Source organism: Triturus cristatus, chromosome 1_1, assembly GCF_964204655.1.
Source record: "Triturus cristatus chromosome 1_1, aTriCri1.1, whole genome shotgun sequence".
Lineage (NCBI taxonomy): Eukaryota > Metazoa > Chordata > Amphibia > Caudata > Salamandridae > Triturus > Triturus cristatus.
Window position 1 is genome coordinate 184,368,749 of NC_140579.1, and position 19,495 is coordinate 184,388,243.

At 44.3% G+C, this 19,495-nt stretch overlaps 1 protein-coding gene across 1 annotated transcript in view; it reads right to left on the bottom strand.

The window, feature by feature from the left end:
- Window positions 1–19,495, bottom strand: part of LOC146869950 (zinc finger homeobox protein 2-like) — a 1,750,357-nt gene that overhangs the window by 1,500,928 nt on the left and 229,934 nt on the right. Inside the window, exons 9-10 of the mRNA XM_085640777.1 lie at window positions 14,156–14,213; window positions 5,826–6,320 (exon numbers count right to left, since the gene is read on the bottom strand). Of these exons, the coding sequence (XP_085496903.1) occupies window positions 5,826–6,320; window positions 14,156–14,213 (553 nt within the window). The remainder of the gene's footprint in view (window positions 1–5,825; window positions 6,321–14,155; window positions 14,214–19,495) is intronic.

The following is a 19,495-nucleotide window of genomic DNA, read 5'->3' on the forward strand; positions in this document are numbered from 1 at the left end:
GGAGCACAGAGGCAAAGTCAGTGCGTCCCAAGAGGTTGCCCATGGAAAGAGGGCAAAGTGGTTCTATGGACCTCCCCTTGCTCGACACCCCCTTCAGGTGTAACAAGTAATGCACTGCCCCTGCCTGAAGGGGGATGGCTGTCCCCCTTTGAATTGCAGGCCAAGTCGCACCCTGCACAGGGAAAAGCGATCAGTGTTTTCAAACAGCCAGTCCACCTTTCTCTAATGAACTGCTCCCATAGCAGGCGTGAGTTTGTGGTGCAGTTGCGCTGAGGGAAGGGCATTCATTGTGATAGGGTGCACCGAGTCCGTGTGCGTCCGGCACACCCAGTTAAAGGCGTGCTGCAGTACAGACCAGGGCAGTGAGCCCCATCTGTGATATGATCCCAGGTGTGAGGTTTGTACCCAAATTGTATGCATCTTGATGATAGAGAGTTTGCTGTACTGTTTGGATTTGGTACAAACTGTCAATGATCATCCGTTCTTTTATTTCATCTGCGCATCTGTATTTATTCTCTGTGAGAACACCATTTTAGACATATCTGTTGTTGAAATGGTGTACAATGATTTCCTATCGGCGATTTCATTTTGTCAAAATCTTTTTCTGATTTTATGTTAAGTTTTCAGTTCGGAGGCCTTTGTATGGGTCGGTTGTTGTGGATAGCTAATTAAACTAGTATTTCTTTTTTTATGATTGATTATGGCATCTGAGTAAGTTGCTTCTAATTAGTTATCGCTTGCTTCCTTTGGGTTGCTTGGAATTTTCAGGGTGTTTTGGGATGTTCGTGGCATAAGCTATGCTGAAACATCAGTAGTTTACTGGGTGCTTATGCACAAGGTTACATGATTTTCTAAGTTTAAGCTCAAGGTTTTGGATACATTCCAAACCATGCATTAACTTGGTGATATACTGAGCCTGGTGACACCGATTGTGTGTTTTATTTTGTCTAACATTGGGGTTGGCTTCCCAATCCTGCGCTCCATCTGGTACTACCTGCACTGCCACTCCCTCCACACCTTCTAATGCTAGGACCCTTTGAACACCGACAATTCTATCTCTGATCTCGTGTCAGGATACTTCAGGGATATTTCCAACCCTCTTCCTGGATCCTTATGCCCCTGCATCTGCTCTAGTGCCAGTACCCTTTGGACACTGATACCACCCCCTGCTATAGTACCACGATCCCTCTGATATTCAATCTCCAACCCCTGCTCTATTATGCTGGGACCCTCTGAAATCTAATTCCCCACCACCTCCTCTAGTGCAAGAATTATTTGTACGTGCGCTCCTAATGATTATGCTGTGTATTGATCACGAGTTGTGTGATGTGTTAAGTGTGTGTGGAAAGAAACAATAGAGAATTAACGATTTGTAGTGGTAGACTCAGAGGTAAAGGCTAGAGCAATTTGCACTTCTAGCCCTAGGTCTACACCCCAGTGGATTGCAGCTGGCAAGGCCAAACAGCGATGGGAATCACTCATGATACTCTGCTACAAGTAAATGTAAATGTAAATGTATGTGTCTTGTAAAGCGCACTGCTGCCCTGAGGCGTCGTGGCGCTGTAGACCGCTGGGGAACCCGTCCTGGCTATCCCTGTGAGATGGTCCCTCCTGGGTATCTCCAAGGTGAAACCAGGCATCCCCGGCGAATGTGGGGGGCCGTTGTGGAGATGAGGCAAGCTAATGCCCAGAGTTGCCGAGTGTGTTCCTGGTTAGAGTAGGTACCGAGGCGAGAATTATCGAGTCCGTTTTTGACCCTGGTCCACAACCCAAGTAACTCTCTTGGTCACGGAATCTATTGCGTCTGCGACAAGCCCTGAAAAAAGTGCAATAATCAGGTGCTGAAGACTGACGAGTTGGGTCTGAGATACAGACCCGCTTGTTTTTAATCTTGTGGGCGGGCAAACATGAATAAAGTAAATGGGTGGTAATGTAGGGGAGTTTAGGCTCCTCTCTACCCCCCATTCTGCTTAGGTCCCCAAGACACGGTTGACCCTCTGGATTTGCATGGAGCACCGTTGCTCTCTAACTAGGCAGCCCCAGACTCTAGGATCCATATACACCCTAGCTTCCCATTCTACCCCTTACTCCCAGAAACCTCCAACTGAAAACAGCTTTGAGTTCTGGGCCACCTGAATATTCCTCCCCTACCTCCTGCCAGAGCCCCCTACTACTACTTAAAGACCAGCCCCCTCAGGTCCACACCGCGTCCACTACTCAATTTGATGATCATGGCCCACCCTCATCTCTTAGAGAGGACTTCCAGACCCCACTCCACTCCTGAGAGGTCTGAACACTTTTAGTCCTAATGCCTCACAGTTTACGTTTAAACCAAGTTCCCCTTCACCCCATGGATCCTCATGCACCACCAGTCCAGGGCCAGGCCACCTACAGGTACTAGTGACTCTTTCCTTACACAGGGCACAAGTCGGGGTACACGTGGGTACACAGCGTCCACCAAATGTTTTCACAGGGTGACCTCCGTCCCGCCTGCCAAGAAGTTGGACCCCACAGAAATATGCTGAAAGTGTCCTGGTGTAATTTTCAGGCACCGGGACAAGTTCATCAGCGCCTCCATGTTGTCTGCTTTCGATTCCCAGCAGCAACATGCAGGCAGCGAGGGAGCTTTTCTTTTCACCTCCAGCTGGGTCAAGTTAAGGGGCCATCAGGCCTCCTTTTGTTTGTATATTTTGACTGGGGGCGGCCTGAAACCTCGCACTTACATGTTAATGCCATGAAGGGGAAACAAAGCCACACAGCTTGTTATCTCTTCACAGGTACTTAAGAGAGTTGTGCTTTTGCCTTTGTTCAGTCCCTGTATATAAGAGATGCATGCATGGTAAGAATGTCAGGTGTGTTTGTCTGTCCCAGTAGTTACACAAATAACAATTTCAATAGCACAATTTATTTCTTGTATAATGCTATGCAACCCAATGCAGGGTGTCAGAGCTCTTTACATAACAAACACATTATACATTGACAATAAATCTTTACATAACATACATATTATACATTGACAAATCATGTACATGAGTAAATCAATATACAAGATGAGGTACATGAGACAGTGAGGGTTACAAGGTGTAGGACTCACATGTCCTTCATACCTCACTGTGGTCTTTAACAAGGATTACAATTTATGAACTGCAGGTAACATGCAAGTAGATGATATTTTGAGTCTGTCACGGTATAGTGGTTTATATGTACATTCTATCATCATCATAAGTCTTTATTCGATTTTAAAAGATCATAAAAGACACAAACATATAACAAGGCGTAACATCTGGTGCCCGATAGAATTATTAAAATCCATCAATAAATACTTAAATTTTTTTTTAAAAGCATTAAACAAGTCAGAAAGACAAAAATAACTAATTTGGATAGTTAAAAACAACAACTTTTACTACAAGATGAAAGGATATCAATTAATAAAGTTCATGATATAATACAAGAGGAGAAACCCACATCCCTTAAGTTATATGTGCTAATAGGGGTACTTCAAGTATTTTCTTGGAGGCTTTTTTCCTTAAAAACCATGCCCAACCCAAAAATTTGGCTAATGCTATAGAGATGATTGATAAAGTGTTTGTGCGTAGAATTCTTAATGCAACAGCACTACTCCTAGTACCTAAGGTCTTGCACATTGGAGTCAACCATACTCGTCTTGGGGTAGCAAATACAGGGCAAACAAATAGAAAATGGGCAGGTGATTCTGCTTGTAACCCACAGGCGGGACATAATTCCTCACTAGCACTAGACCATCTTTCTGTGAGAGACCTAAGTGGTAAAGAACCAGCTCTGAACTGAAAATAAAGTTTCCTATCGCCAGGTTTTGTAACCAAGTCCCAGTATGGTTCTAGAGCAGGTGTAATTTTTGCCTCCAGGTAACAACCGGTCATCCCAGAGGAATTTGCTCTACTCCATCCATGGTGTTCAACTCGTTCCCAATATATCATTTTCAAAAGATCTCTTTGAGGGGAACAGAGCAGCCGCTGGGTCACTCCACAGCCCCTCCATACCCAGGTCTGTCAAGGTCTCATGAAGGTTCCTCAGCCATCCGATCTTATGGAACACATCTAGTTTTATAACATCCATGAGACCTTTGGCATAAAGGGAGAGCTCCGGAGTGGTCCAGAGCCTCCGCCAATACAAAATCGGGCGAAGTCTAGCTATGTCCAAAATGGCCTTCCTACCCAATTCATATCTTAAAGGTACCAACGGGGTACTCTGGGAAAGACCAGTTATGCTACGGAAGAATCTATTTTCAGCTACAGTTAAGGAGGTTAACTGGTCAATCCCCATAGCTCTGCCCTATATAACGCAGAACTTAGTGCCTTGGCCTCATAAACTTGGAGCACTGGTTTTATTGGTTTTGTAAAAGATTTTTTGTGCTCCCTGATTAAGGCCCCCAATATTTGCCTGAATTTCAGGGCATCCATTTCTATATGCTTGCTCCATTTATTATCTTTTGCTATGTGCATACCCAGATAAATGAAGTTATTCACCAATTCTAACGGTTGCCCATTCATAAAAAGCTTTTTCCCCCTGTAGCTTGAGTGTGGGTTAAAAGCCATAAGTTTCGTCTTGGCCACGTTTACCTCTAAGCCATGACCAAGACAAAAATCCTCAAACACTAGCAAGGCTCTTTGCAGACCACTCGGTGTTTTTGATACTATAAGTGTATCGTCCGCAAACATCAATATCGGAGTAATCACTCCGGCCAACTTTGGGGCATCTGTGTTGACGCCAAGCATACATTCTACTATCCCGTTAATATATAGTGAGAAGAGCGTGGGGGCCATGGTGCAACCTTGGCGCACACCACGCTCTACCGGGAACTCAGGAGTGACATCACCAGGGCCTCCCCACTGTATTTTGGCAAAGTTGGTCTCATGTAAAATTTCTACGGGGAGATGGGGCACAAGATCAAAGGCAGCTCTTAAGTCCACAAAAGCGGCATAGAGACTGCCTTTACCCAGGATAACTACCTTCCAATGTAATTGGACAAAACGAAAAACCTGATCCACTGTACTAGTTAGCTTGCGGAAGCCAGCTTGGAAAGGGGACAGGATCTTGTTGTCTTTGATCCACTCTAGTATCTGGTTCAAAACCATCCTCCCTATGACCTTCTGAATTGAATCAATCAGGCTAATTGGCCTGTAGTTACCTGGCAGTGCCTTGTCTCCCTTCTTGAACACTGGGATTAACTGCACCCCCCCATGATTTGGGGACTGGCGCACCTTTGGCCACAGCATTTGCCAATAATGTGATGTACTTGCTCCAACAAGCTTTATTGTGGAGAAAAACATCAGGTGGGACCCCGTCTGGTCCCGGAGCTCGCCCACTTGCAACAGATCCCAAAGCCATTAAGGCATCCTTGTTACTAAAAGGACCTTGGGAATAAAAAACATAAGTTGTCTCCCAAGTGGAATTAAAATCGGGATTGCATGCATATTGCGGTTTGAAATATTTTAACCATTCCTCTTGTGTAACGTGGCAGACCACCTCTATCCCACTTAATAATATTCCAAAACAATCTTGAATCCCTGGAATAGCTTGCTCCTTTTAAATCTAACCAGTGGAGTTCATCCCATTTCTTTTTAGCCTGCCCTATACATTTTTTGTATACTTGTCTGGCCTTACGAACACTGTTGTTATTTCCACTAGAAGGGCTGCTGCCAAATCAGCTCTGGCTCTCTTACAATCGCCATCGCACCATCGTGACCGTTTAGATGGCGCCTTTTTTGCTTTCCTTGCTGGTTTCAGAAAATGCCAGCGTATTCCCTCAAAAAAGATTTCATGGGATTCTATAACTAGAGCACTACCTGCCTCGGTTGCCATAGCGCGCTCGAGTTCCAATATAACTTTAGCTAACTCGTTATCAATGTTAGCAATGGCTTTATCATTAGTCTTGACCTCACGCCACTTAAGCCTACGCATATCATTAGAAGGGACAACTTCAGGTGGCTTGAGTTCCATCACCCCTACTTCCATTTGACCACTCTTCCACCAGCTATGCGCTACACATATAGGATTATGGTCGTTCTCAACTCTTGGTTCGACCACCATATCTTTTACAGATTGCCATAACTTCATACTGCAGAGGACATAATCGATTCTACTTTTATAGCGACCAATATCAAATGTGTTGGCCCCTATCTTGTCACCCGGCGTCCTGCCATTCAATGCTCTGAGACTTCTCTCGTAACAGAGAGCATTGACCTGGACTACAACCTCAGACCACCTTTTAATAGGTTTGAGGTCAAGTCCAGGTATACCCCAAAGCTGATCTTCCTCAGGATCAAGACCCCATTCAGAGTCTGAACCCAGAAGGGGCTCAAAAGTAACATTCAAATCCCCCGCGACGAGCACTCCCCTCTCACTCGAGTGCTGGTCTATGAGGGAATCCAAGTTAACCAGGACCCGTGACCTTATCTCCTTGGTCCCTCTGAGATACAAATTATAAATATCCAAATCGCCCAGGAGACCCAAAGATAACCTGACTAGTTGAATATCTGGAGACCCTGTAGATATCTCTCTGGCCGTTGAAAATAAATCTTGGCTAGCCCAAATAGTTAGACCACCCATAGGACGCCCTTTAGGTCCCTTTATTGCTGGAACGTGAAAATTCAAATATCCCAGCAAGAACTGTGGTTCACAGGACCAGGTTTCTTGAAAAAGGCAGACATCGTAGTTACCGACGAATTCGACCCATTCAGGAGAATCCATTTTTACCTTCAGACCAGCAATATTCCAAGAAATCATTGTACCCGCCCCTGGTCCAAACTTAATAACCTGGTGGGTAATATTGGAACTTGCTTCGAGTTGTCTCTGGTTCTCCATGTTCTGATATAAAGTTGGGACCCTTTTTGTGTTAATCATCCTGGATAATACAGGATGGGGTGCATCTACTCCACCCTATCATTTATTTATTCTTTTATACATGTATTATCTTATAAAAACACAATTTCCACCCATCAGAAATGACTGTAAAATGCATACTGAAAACAGAGAGTCAAACGTATATTAACTATGGCAACAAATGAAAACATTTACAAAATGTAGATGTTTAAAAATGTTGCAGTAAGGCTGGTATGTACTTAAAATACAAAATAATATGGACTCTTTGTATACTTGGTGACAGAAATGGCATACATGAGGTTATGACTTGTGAGGGCTGCCGGAGTAGGGGTGAAAGGAAGTGGGGCGCAGAAGGACGAGATGCGCCAGAGCAGCAAGTAGAGCTTAAATTGGAAAAATATTTCTAAAGACACTGCTACTGACTTCCCTACTAGCACCACCAACCCACTTCCAGCGCTTGCATGGTCCATTTTATCTCGGGGGATCTGGGTGCAAGGTCAGGCGTATACAAATCTAATTTAATGCTTTCCCTACATATTATCAAAAGAACATGTAAGTAAACCACCTCTACCATTTTAAACAAATAGGTCTCCATTGAAGAAGTACACCTTTCAAGATCTGAGGAGTTGCAAGTGAGTTCCAAAATTATAAGAATGTTTGAAGCAACAAGATCACGTCACACTAATGCTTTTAATTCATCATACTGCCCAAAGGGATGACATGGCACGTCCGATTCATAAATTGCCTATGCCTAAATGAGACCACACCTCTCTGGTCCAAAATCTGCAGAACAGTATCAGTTCACAACGGATGAGGAGTTTCACCAGTGTACGGAGCACTACTGGCGAGCTCACTGTTGTTGCAATGTTTGCTTTCAATGGAAATTGGGGACAGAGGTTTATCGTTTGGTTGCAGGAAGCACAGATGCAGGGAATGTCATGTCAAAGGGATGTTCACGTGTTTGCCCTGAACATTACTGAAAGTGCGGCTGTATCGAGTCTTGTGTTTAGGTCAAAACCCGAAATCTTGTGCATAGCTATATGCAGTTGAAGAGCTTGACGTTTACAACAGTGTATTGAAACAGTATGTACAAGATATTAAAAGCTCTGCTGTATGTATTGTGTGTGTATGTGTGTGCCATGTGTATAGTATAGATGTAGGGCTACGTTAATTTCAATTAATCATTCTAAAGTCTTTGAAAACTTCACCAGAAGATACATATGTAAAAAGTACTTCTTCTATGTACATATAGATAGGCGTATTTCCATACAATATAGATATATTTACTGAAAAAAAACAAAGGTTAAAAGAAAGTTATAGTTAGGTGAATGTCAGTGACAACATTAACGTTATGAACTAAAAAAAAAGCAGAGAAATTTACCAGTTATAGTCAGCAGAGCTAACTATAACTTGCGTCCCCACCATGCACTGCAGATAACCTCATATTACAACCCTCATGTCATGATCTATGACATAATGACATCTCCAATAAGTGTGCTAGTTTGTTTTATAGTTTACATAGTGGCGGGTAACTACCATATTCATTTTGGACCTAATTTTGTACAGCCTTTGCCCAGCTAAGCTATCAAAGTGTTTACGAAATGCATGTACTCTTAATGCACAGTAGGTGTGCTGAAGTATTGAACATATTATAAATCGTTGTATTTAAGAGTAACTCTGTGTGCAGGCGACAGTTGATGACTTCTGTTCATTATGCTCCACACAAGGTTTTTGGTACAGCACAAAAAGTTTCCAGCTGGGATCAGTTCTACATACTAAGTATTGTAAGCAACCTTGAGTTATTAGACCGAATCGTCTCCGCATGATACTTCTACCTAACATAGAAAGAAGACTGTGTGCACTAGGTACTAACCTATGTAAATGTGCTTGTTTTGCTTCAGAAGATAGGCTGTCTGTAAAGATTTTGCCACAATATGAAGGCTGCAGGTAGTATGATCTTTAGCACCTTCAGACCTTGGTTATTTTAAGAGAATAACTCTGTGGTGTATTTCTCATGAGAGTTTCACTGTCTGCAAACAATGTGGTACAGAGTAAACTCTCTCCGTATTGTAAACAATCTTAACAGTACCCACTTTTCTACTTGGATCCACTCCATTTCTCAATGTAGGTTAAGTGACTGTCAAGAGTTTGAAACAGGTAAAAAATGTCCATATTAGGGCATTTGTTAGGTAACAGGGCTTCAGTATCTGGAGGAACTTGGTTTTCCCTTAACAGACTGAACACCGTGTGCAGGATAGGTTACCCTTTCATTTGTGGTTCACAGTCAACATTAACTTGGCTACTCATGCAGTGAACGGTATAGGGACAATGTTGCACATAACTCAAGCTTGCTTTACCTATGGGGTTTGTTTGTATGATAGCATTCATGATGCTGCTTCATATTATTCTGAGCTATTTGGCACTTACTTTCATAGCGCTCATGCTATACAAATTTATAGAGAAATGTGTGCAAAGCAAGCTTGGATGATGCTATCAGGGATATCATCAAAATTGTCATTTGAGATGTTATCAGGGATGTTATAAATGATGTCATAGAACATGTAATAAGTGATGCAATATGTGAGGTCATAAACAGTGCATGGCAGGGGTGCAAGTTATAGTTAGGTCTGCTAACAGTAACTGGTGAATTGCTGTGGTTGTTTTAGTTCAAAACGTTAATGTTGTCGCTGACATATTCACCTAATTATAACGTTACTTTAGCCTTTGTTTTTTCCATTCAATTGCTAAGGCTTTTTATTTTATTTTATTTTTTAAACAAAAATAGATTTTATCACACCTAACTATAACATTACTGTAACCTTTGTTTTTTTCAGTGAATTTCTAGTGCCATATGTAAAGCCAGAACCCCACCACGCATGGCTGGCCACAAGACCTTATGTTTTTTAAAGGGGTAGGGGAGGCCAGGTCATGGGGTCCTTTTTTTTGTTTTGAAAGGGAGGGAAGCCAAGTGACCACCCTCTTCAAGATTTATTAGGCCCTAGGGACCCTATCACCAGGGCGTTTTTTTTTTTTTAATTTAAGGGGGGGGGGGGGGGGGAGGCCATGTGCCCCTCCTCTCTGAGCCTTATTAGACCCTAGGAGACCCCATCTCCCCAGGGCCACATTTTTCAAATTAAAGGGGAGGGGGGCCGCATGCACCCCCCCACCCTCCCCCAGAACTTATATTAGGCCCTAGCGACCCCATCCTCCAAGGCCTTTTTTTATGAAGGGGGGCGCACGGCCCCCCTCCCCAAGCCTCATTAGGTCCTGTGGACAGTATCCCCCATGGTCACTACTTAAAAAAGGAAGGGGGCATGTGCCTTGTTAGGCCCTGGGGATCCTATCCCCCAGGGCTGTTTTAAAAAAAAAATTAAATGGGAGGGGGGCCGCATGGTTCCCCCTCCCTGAGCCTTGTTAGGCCCAGGCGACCCCATGGCCACTACTAAAATTAAAGGGGAGGGGCACCACCCAAGCCTTTTCTGTACCCAAGGGAACCCATTACCAAGGGCCTGCATCAATAAAGGACACCCACCATACATTTGTGGGGGGGGGGGGGACCAAACGGTTCCAGCTGACTCCACCCATACACCAGGAGCCAACATTGCTTCCGTCCAGAGGGAGACGCTACTAATGCTTCTCCTTCCAGGGGGAAGCAATATTTTGATCTGTTTCCCTGCCCGCATCAGTGCGGGCAAAGAAACGGATCAAATCTGCTTCCAACTGGCGGAAGCATTTTCAAAGCTCCCGCCAGCTGGGAGCAGACTATGTGTTTGCTCCTGCTTGGCGTGCGATTAAAAAATGCTCCCTTCAAGCGGGGGCAAACAGAGGTTTCCCTTCCCACGCTGGTGCGGGCAGCAAAAACCACTATGTCTCAGGGGTGGGCTCCTCGGGACATAGCCAGTGAGCCAGCCCTGAGGGATGGGTTCCCGGGGCCTTTAGAGGCTCTGGAAAGGTGACCACGTAGCCTCCCTCCCCATTCTGGATAATTTCGGCCCCATGAGTGGGCTCACCAAGGCCTTTGGAGGCTCGGGGAGGGGGCTGCACGGCCACCGTCTCAATTTTGAGAAATGTCAGCCCAAGGGGTGGGATACCCCGGGGCCTGCTATGGCTCAGGGAGGAGGCTGCCGGCCCTCTCCTTAATTTTAGAAATTTTGTCCCAGAGGGTGGGGTCCTTGAGGCCCCAGATACCTCGAGGAGGAGGGCCGTCCTCCCCCCCCCCCCCCCCCCCACCTATATATATTGTCGCAGCCCTCTTCCCATTGATGGAACAAAGCGGTCCGCCAGCATTTTTTTCCAATCTTGCATGCATTCCGTTTGATTGCGGCAATTCTGCCTATATTTTCCTTTTTATTTATACCAATGTAAACTAATATTGGAGCAGGACAGGGACTAAAGTATGAAGAGAAGGAAAAACAACCCACCTGCACTTACATTATCTATATAGAATCAAATACAAATGTTGATAACATAGAAAACTTTTTTATATAGAATAAATCAAATGGTTTTCTTGATTTATACATTTCATAATCAATATTTTAGAACATAGTAACTTATCCATTTTGCTTAAACATAAGAGAACCATCTCACCCTCACAGACTAAAACTCGGCATACTCACAGATGTCATACATACCACTCATACCCAACGCATCATTCAAAACCATCTTGTACCATGCCTCAATGACATAGAACCAACAAGGATCCAAAGAAAATAAATTGTCCACAGATACAATGCCTGGTAAAGAATTAATTGCTATACATTCCAACAAATGAATGGCCTGGCAAACATTTACAGGTCTCTGTAGAGCATATCCTCATACAATTTATAGTGTAGTTATTTATACACTAAGACATGTAGTCACCTATGTCATCTGAGTACATGGTGTTCCATTGCCATGTCAGGGAGGCAGTGGAGAAGGTGTCAACACGCGTTTCGGTGTTGTGGCCAGCCAACCACAAACCTTTTTCAGGGCACAATATAAAAGTTCCAATGCAATATAAAAACAGGGCTAGAAAGAGGGGGCCACAGCACACCAGTTCTCTATTCTGACCGGTAAAGTCCATCAGTACTCTTTCTAAGAACCAGATGGATGCAAATAGGAAAATCAATATCGTCAAATTGGTCAGACGACTTCCCACAGACTGCCAACAACACTATATTGGCATCAAACATTCACCTTCTCTGAAACTGAAACGTGGATGCAATACTCCTCGGGCCGCAAAATGGAGCAACTGGATAGAAATCGATCCCGGAAGGGAGCAAGGTCGAAAACGCCATTAAAATTTACAAATGCTCATGTCACCGTCCAGAAAGCAAGTGTTATTAAAATTGTATTTGACTCTTTATATAGAGCATGTAATTAGAGGGGAGTTGTGGATCCCTAGCCTGCCCTTGTAATGGCTGCCAGCAACATTCTTCTCATGTTGCTGGCAGCCAATCAGAGAGCTCGCCCCTGTGGGAGTGAATTGGCCCACAGCAAATAAAAGCTCCCCGGGTCAATCAGAATTCTTTATTGTTTTTAATTGGTTTTCGAGGGACTCTAGCGAGAGTCCTCAAACCCAACCGTCCAGATATCTATATTTGTTTTAACCTTTATATCTCAAAAACGACTGAAATAACTTACACCAAATAACAAAAAGCACGACCTGTGTACCAAGACCTAGCTTCCTGCCAAATTTGGTGTAATTCTGTTTAACAACTTTTGATGTAGCATATCTTAAAGACCCTAAATTGACGGATCACGCCTAAACTTTCTAATAATATATGCACTATGTATTTCTCGTTTCCTTTGTTCTTCTCTCTACTTTCCCCCTGCTATGCTCTGCACTGGATTTTCCTCATCTTGCACACTCTTTTCTACACAGGGCTCCCATTCTAAAAGAAAATATTATGGAGGTTCCACCTGCTTGACAAATTCATGACACACTGAGAATCCAGGCGCTCCTTGCGGGTCTCCGGTGGCTATGAAGATTTGTCATGGTTCGGGACTGGTGAGAAACTGCTGGATCACGAGGACCATGTCCAGCTATCCCACAGGAGCTGTATTAGACTAGCATTTAGCGCATTTATGGATAACTTCAGCTCTAAGTAGCTACGCTCATCTAACAGCAGACGTTGATTTACTGTCTGGTTATATGGTGTGCCACTTGGGCTAACATTATTATGACCTTTGTAGTTTGAGCCCGATTTTCTCTTATTAATAAGTATCTTCTTGATACTTTCATGCTTCTATATGTGTTAACTACACTAGCGCAAACAGGGCCATGCTGTGTGTTTTGCCCACTAGGGCAGGTACGATCACATCATTATTATTTTGCTATGGCCCAATAAGAGTATTATGAGTGGCGTTATGCTCTTGTGCACCGTTATCCATCCTTCTGTCTGCTGGCTGCTTGGACAAGAAGGACTGAAGACTCGTGCAGCAGAGAAGACTCCAGATGACAACTGACTAGGCCCTAGCCCTACCGGCTTTTCTGCTGCCCTCGAAGAAACCTGCTCCGGAAAGCAACTCGTCCTGCATGAGCAGCGACCTCCAGAACCCTGGGAAGATTGCCTGCCTTCCTCAAAGACCAAAAACTCCAGAGGACAGCAGCCCTGTCCACAAAGAAACCAACACCAAGGTCTCCCTTGCCTTTTGGAACCACAAGTCCTGCCCACTCTGCACCAGACGCCCATGGTCCAAGTCTGAGTGGCCCACCAGTCCAGTGAAGCCTCCCCAGCAATCCTGAGCTCAAATCCATCGGTAACTGACCTCTCCTGAAATGCACGAAGATGTCCACAGCCTTTAGCACAAAGGGTTCCACCGACTGGGACCGGCTTCAGTGAAGATTTCCCAATGCCTAAAGGCACCCCTGCTTTCTCAGATCCCTGACCTTGGGGAGCCCAGCCAACAGTGCCTCGCCATCCACCGACATCTCAACTTACCTGCTCAGTCATTGGTCACCTTCGTCCAGCCTCCTCATCTGAGCCTGCAGTGTCTTTAAGAAACAGAGTTTCCCGATTCACTTGCAATGGGAGCCGATGCGGTCTTTGCACCCTGCACCCGGCCGCCCCTGTGCCGCCGGTGGTGTATGCTTGGTGCTGCCTTGTGGTCCCCCCTGTGCTTGCCTAAACCCCTGTGGCATGTGCCCTGAAACCACGGGTACTTACCTGCAAATCGTGCATCTCTAATCATCCCCAGGCTCCACTGACTAACATTGGGCCCTTGACACCAACTTTGATCTCGGCAACCGGACACCCCTTGCCCTATGTTGGTCCAAACCCTTGAAGACTGGGGTAGTAAGTTGTGTACTTACCTGTTGATGTGCATAACTGTTTTCCTTCCTTGATGGGGGAGCGTCTCCTAATCGCATTCTGGTGATTAAATTAAATAAATTCAACAAGTTCAATTTCAAACGTTTTTATGCTTCTTTATTTCTTTTTTTCCTTTATCTTCTTCATGGTTTATTATTTGCTTCAGTAATATCAACCTTTGTACAAATACTTTTTTGAGTCTGCCCAATGCATTTTGGGCTGTGCCCTTCATCAGGGGCCTTTCTCTGAAATCATAGAGTTTAACAGTCAGCATACTATGGATAATGCACGAGGTGAAAACATAATACATGTTTTAACAACACTGTTCATAAGTATTCGTGATACATACATGATGTTTTGTGAGCTCCTGGGTGACCGTATGCATTAACCCAATGTTGGAAAAGGAGGTCTGTCATGCCTTATGATATAGCAGTGGATAAAATAGTGAATGGTATCTCCATGGTGAATGGTGCACGTTTGAAATAATCGTGATACGTACGTAGTGCTTTCAGACGTTGGAACAATGCTGAACGTGTGACGCCACAGTTCAGTGTCCTGGTGCGAGTGTAATGAATGAATAATATGGAAACAATGTACATAAGATTCACGTGGTAAAGACAAGTGCTTAACGATGTGTCCCAAGAGAACATGAGAAAACCGTTGGAGCGTGCTAGCGCGGGTGTGATAAGTAAATAATAACAAGCATTTGCAATGCAATAGGTCTCGCATTATTAAAGTTTGAGATACTGGCATTGCTAATAATAATGCAACACCAATAGCAATAGCTATTGCATTTTTGCATGCACGCTGCTACAGGCTCGACCTAAAAATTAGCTGAAACACTGGCGAGGAGAGAGGGAGAAGAGAGAATAGGAGGCATTAGTGACGAGGCAGAGGGGATACAGAAAAAAGCATTGTGCAAGGACGAGAGAGAACGAATGGCAGTTGAGAGGCGGCTCGAAAACGAAATTGTAGTGAGACAGCTGCAGTAAAAAGAGTAGAGCGAGAGAGAGAAGGAAGGATAGAAATGAGGCAAGGCCAAAAATGTGTAAGGAAACATCCTCTGGAATTTGGGGGAAGAGGGGTAAGAAATACAGAAATAAGTGAAGGGAGCAACAACGGAAAGAGTGGTGGTGAGACGGTCAAACCAAGAAATATTAGACAGATAGACAGACAATAGATAGATAGATAGATAGATAGATAGATAGATAGATAGATAGATAGATAGATAGATAGATAGATAGATAGATAGATAGATAGATAGATAGATAGATAGATAGATAGATAGATAGATAGATAGATAGATAGATAGATAGATAGATAGATAGATAGATAGATAGATAGATAGATAGATAGATAGATAGATAGATAGATATAGATAGATAGATAGATAGATAGATAGATAGATAGATAGATAGATAGATAGATAGATAGATAGATAGATAGATAGATAGATAGATAGATAGATAGATAGATAGATATGGTGAGAGGTACCAGAACAAAATATGGTGGTGAGAGCTTCAGAACAAGAATTTGTCTGGAGGCGAGAAAGAGAAAAAGTGCAGCAGATAGAGAGGGGCCAACAAGCAATACTGCAGGAACAAAATGACATCAGATGATACACTCTGCAGCACCAGGATTGGTTGGAGCACGTTAAACCTGCAAGAGGCAGAAAGTCTCGAATGCGCCTTGTTTGCAGTTCCATCACACAATCCCTGCACTATTGTTTTTCTCCTATTTTTCTCACCTTTTGCAGTCTCTAAATGAGTCTCAGAAGGGCACCTAAACCATCCCTGTGTGCGCCATTTCTCGTGTCCTCATAATATTTCCACAGCCAACATAGTGCATGGAATGTGTTATTACAGAGTCGTAGGCTTTGCAAATGTAAAATGGTTTAGCACACCTGGACCTATGTGCCTGTCCTGCCTTTGATAACATATGTGCAGATACTATGCGCAATAACAGAAACGTCAGAGCTGCCTGTATCAAGAGATATGCATGTAGTTCCTTTGATAGTTGCTATGTTCAGCCTGTAAAAGTAGATACACATACAGTTTGTGATAATGGCCATAGACTGCAAGATCGAATGCACTGCTAGTGACAGAAGATATTTACTGGCCTGTACTAGTAAATAAACGTGCACAGCCTGTGATATTGGACCACGCACTGCTTGTGCTACCAGAATTACATGCACTTCCTGTGCAAGCAGACATGCACGTTCCTGCCTGCAATAACAGTTATGCATGCACAGTGTTTGGGATAGTAACTATGGGTGCAATGCCTTTATTTTTTTTTATTTTTTACAAAACAAAAAAAATAAATCGATAGCAGCCTGCGAGTGTGACAATGCATGCACTAAAGGTGATAGTCAATATTCCTATTTCATTTGTGGGAGAAGACGTGCACGTGCCCCCAGTAATAGTACTCATGTCTGCATGTCGCTGTCATAACCAGTATGTTACACAGGGGTGTACAGCGTGCACCCTGTTAAGAGTAGCGCCAGTGCACGAGCGCTCCTTGCATACTAAACACCAAGACATAACTCATGACGGACTATATGCATGCAATGTTATTTTATGATGAACGGCTGCAGCCAGTGAAAACGTATCACACGCATCGTGGTGCTCACGCGCAGAGCCCGTGTTTGCAGGCCACATATGATGGAAGTGAAGGGCAGGTGTTTAAGTCCCAGTCTCAACCTCCCCACCCCCTCCAGGCTTGAGGTCGCGGGATGCTGGAATACTGAGATGGGGTTCGCCCATCAACCTTTCCTTCTTTAGGGTACGCCCCCCTTGCCGGTAGCCGCGATCCTCGCGCCTATGCTTGGAGCCCCCTGCCAATTCAGACACTTAGTGCTGGCTCCGATGCTCCCCTCTGCAGCTTCCTCGCCATCTCTGCGCAGGCAGCTATGCATTCTCAAAGGGGCGATGCCCGACACGCCGGTGGGCCCCACTGTAGTGCGCGGGATTAAAATAGCAGATGATGAACCTGAATCACAGCGAAGTCTCGTAATTTGAAATGGGGCAACACAGGACTGTTATTTGCACATGCTCTCCTGCTAGCCCCGTCAAATATCTCTGGCCGGAAAAGTCTTAAAAACAAATGTTGTTAAGCACTGCGTTTTCAGAAGAAGAGGTGATATACAAGCGGGCGGCTCTTTTGTAAGAACCAATGGTCGAAGTGCAATAAACCAGTGGTGCGCGCGCACCACAGAGGAGCAGGGGGCGAGGGAGCCTCTCGTCTCTGCCACGCTGATGCGCGTAATAGACACCGATGGGAATGGGTGGAGCAAAGGCGGGACATGCCTTTAAAAAACACGGTAAAGCCAATGGCAGCTGGCGAAAGCCTGACCACAAGCACGACCGTGTGGTCAGCTTTCAGAACCCCGTACAATAGGTCTCGCGCTGCGCGAGTAGTGCCGCGTACTGCAACGCTAGGCGCGAGACCTAAAAAATTACTCCCGTACATGAAAACGGACGCGGTGTATGAAACAAGTGATTTATAAGTGCCATGATGTGAACGTAGGAACAAACCATGCGAAAAACCGTGAATACGCTCATCAACTTACGAAGCTTAAGAAAGTTTGTTCGTGATCATTTCAAGAATGCAGATATGCGCGAGCATTTCACCGCCTGCAAAGGCGAAATGAAGTTAGTGAAAAAGTGACTGTTCCACAAAGCTGACAGGGGGTAGTTAAAGAAGTGCATCTTACTGTATCTTACGGCGTGTAGAGCATATCGCTATTCTCCGCAGTGGTGTGTGTCTGTATTTCCTGCTCCAATGCTTAAAAACAAGATCATGTAATACGACATTGACGAGAGAAAGAGTAAACCGACTATAAAGCTGTGAACCTGTCATACGGGGTGTTGTGAAAGTGAGACAAGGTTATATTACTAATGGAATACACCCGAGGTGAATGTGATTACGATGGTGAACGATGTAAAACCGTCCCGCGATAATGTGAATGATAAAACAACATTAATAGTTAATTGGTGAGAAAAATTTATATACTTTATAAAACTAGGCACTCACACATGCTCGGTGCAAGGATATGCTTGTGGGTGTTAGGGTGCTTTACAAATTCACATAGCATTTACATGATACAAAAAGTATATGCACTTATATATTTTTCAACTTTGTGGTCTCTTAATCTGAAGCTTAGGGAAATGGGGACTTCACCCAAGAGAAACCCTTCCTCCACTTGCAAGTGAAATGCTCTGAAGAGGAGAGGCTGTGGGAATGTGGGCATGTTTAATCCACGTGATGAGGACTGGATTGTTCCTCATACTGTTAGTAAACCCTGAAAGAACCAGAGTATGAGAAATCAGGTTATTGATTGAGGGGGGTGGAAACTCTTCTCAAGAAACAACTACAGTCCCTGTCAGAGTGAAACACAAAAGTCACTAAAATAAGATGAGCCTAACCCTCTAGTAGCATGGTACAAAAGCAGTCAGGCTTAATTTAGAGGGAATGTGTAAAGTATTTATGCAGCACACATATAGTGACAAAGTGAAAACACAACACAGAAAAAGAAAAAGAAAAATCCTACACTAATTTAGATGAAGTAAAATTCAATAAATAATTTGACACCAAAAAGACAAAAATCCAATCTGTAGAACTGGTGATATGCAAATTTCAAGGATTTAAGCTAAGTATAGCACGTAAAAGCACAAAGCATCACTGGCAGCTATCTGGTAATGCTAGACTGGGGGGGAAGTCACAATTTCAGGCTAACCACGATGGAGCGCAGGCCGAGTACAGGTACTAGGTTACTCCAGCTGAAAAAGTTACCATCTCCAATTCTGACGCATACAGTCCAGGTCGCCATGAGCAGGACACAATGAGCAGGGAGAATGACAGATGGTTGTCGTTGTAATGCGAAAAGCAGACCAGGTGTCATGGTCGGTCGTCGCTGTAGCACAAAGATCCTGTCGAGCATTGCAGACGATCATTGCTGGAGCTTCGTGTTGGCAGTCACAGCTGGCTGTCCATGCTGTATCGCAAACTGCAGATCTTGCGTTGGTGGTCACTGTAGCAAAGAGTCGGGTCCACCAGAGCTTTGGGTTGGCGTTCGTCGCTGGTGGCAAGATCTTGGTGTGAATGTGCCAGTTTGTGGTGGCAAAAAAAAAAACTTCAGTATGTCTCCTTCCGATGAGTGCACTCTGATGCCAACCAAAGGCCCAGGACCTTGGGAGGGGCCTCTAAGGGATTAGGGAACTCACTCTTCCAGAGACCAGCAGGGCTCAGGCAGGTCCAGTTGCAGGGAGGCCTCTGGAGCATATTTCCCTTTAGCTATGAACAGGTCAGTCAGCTAACCCTTGGAGCCACTTCAAAAAATCAGG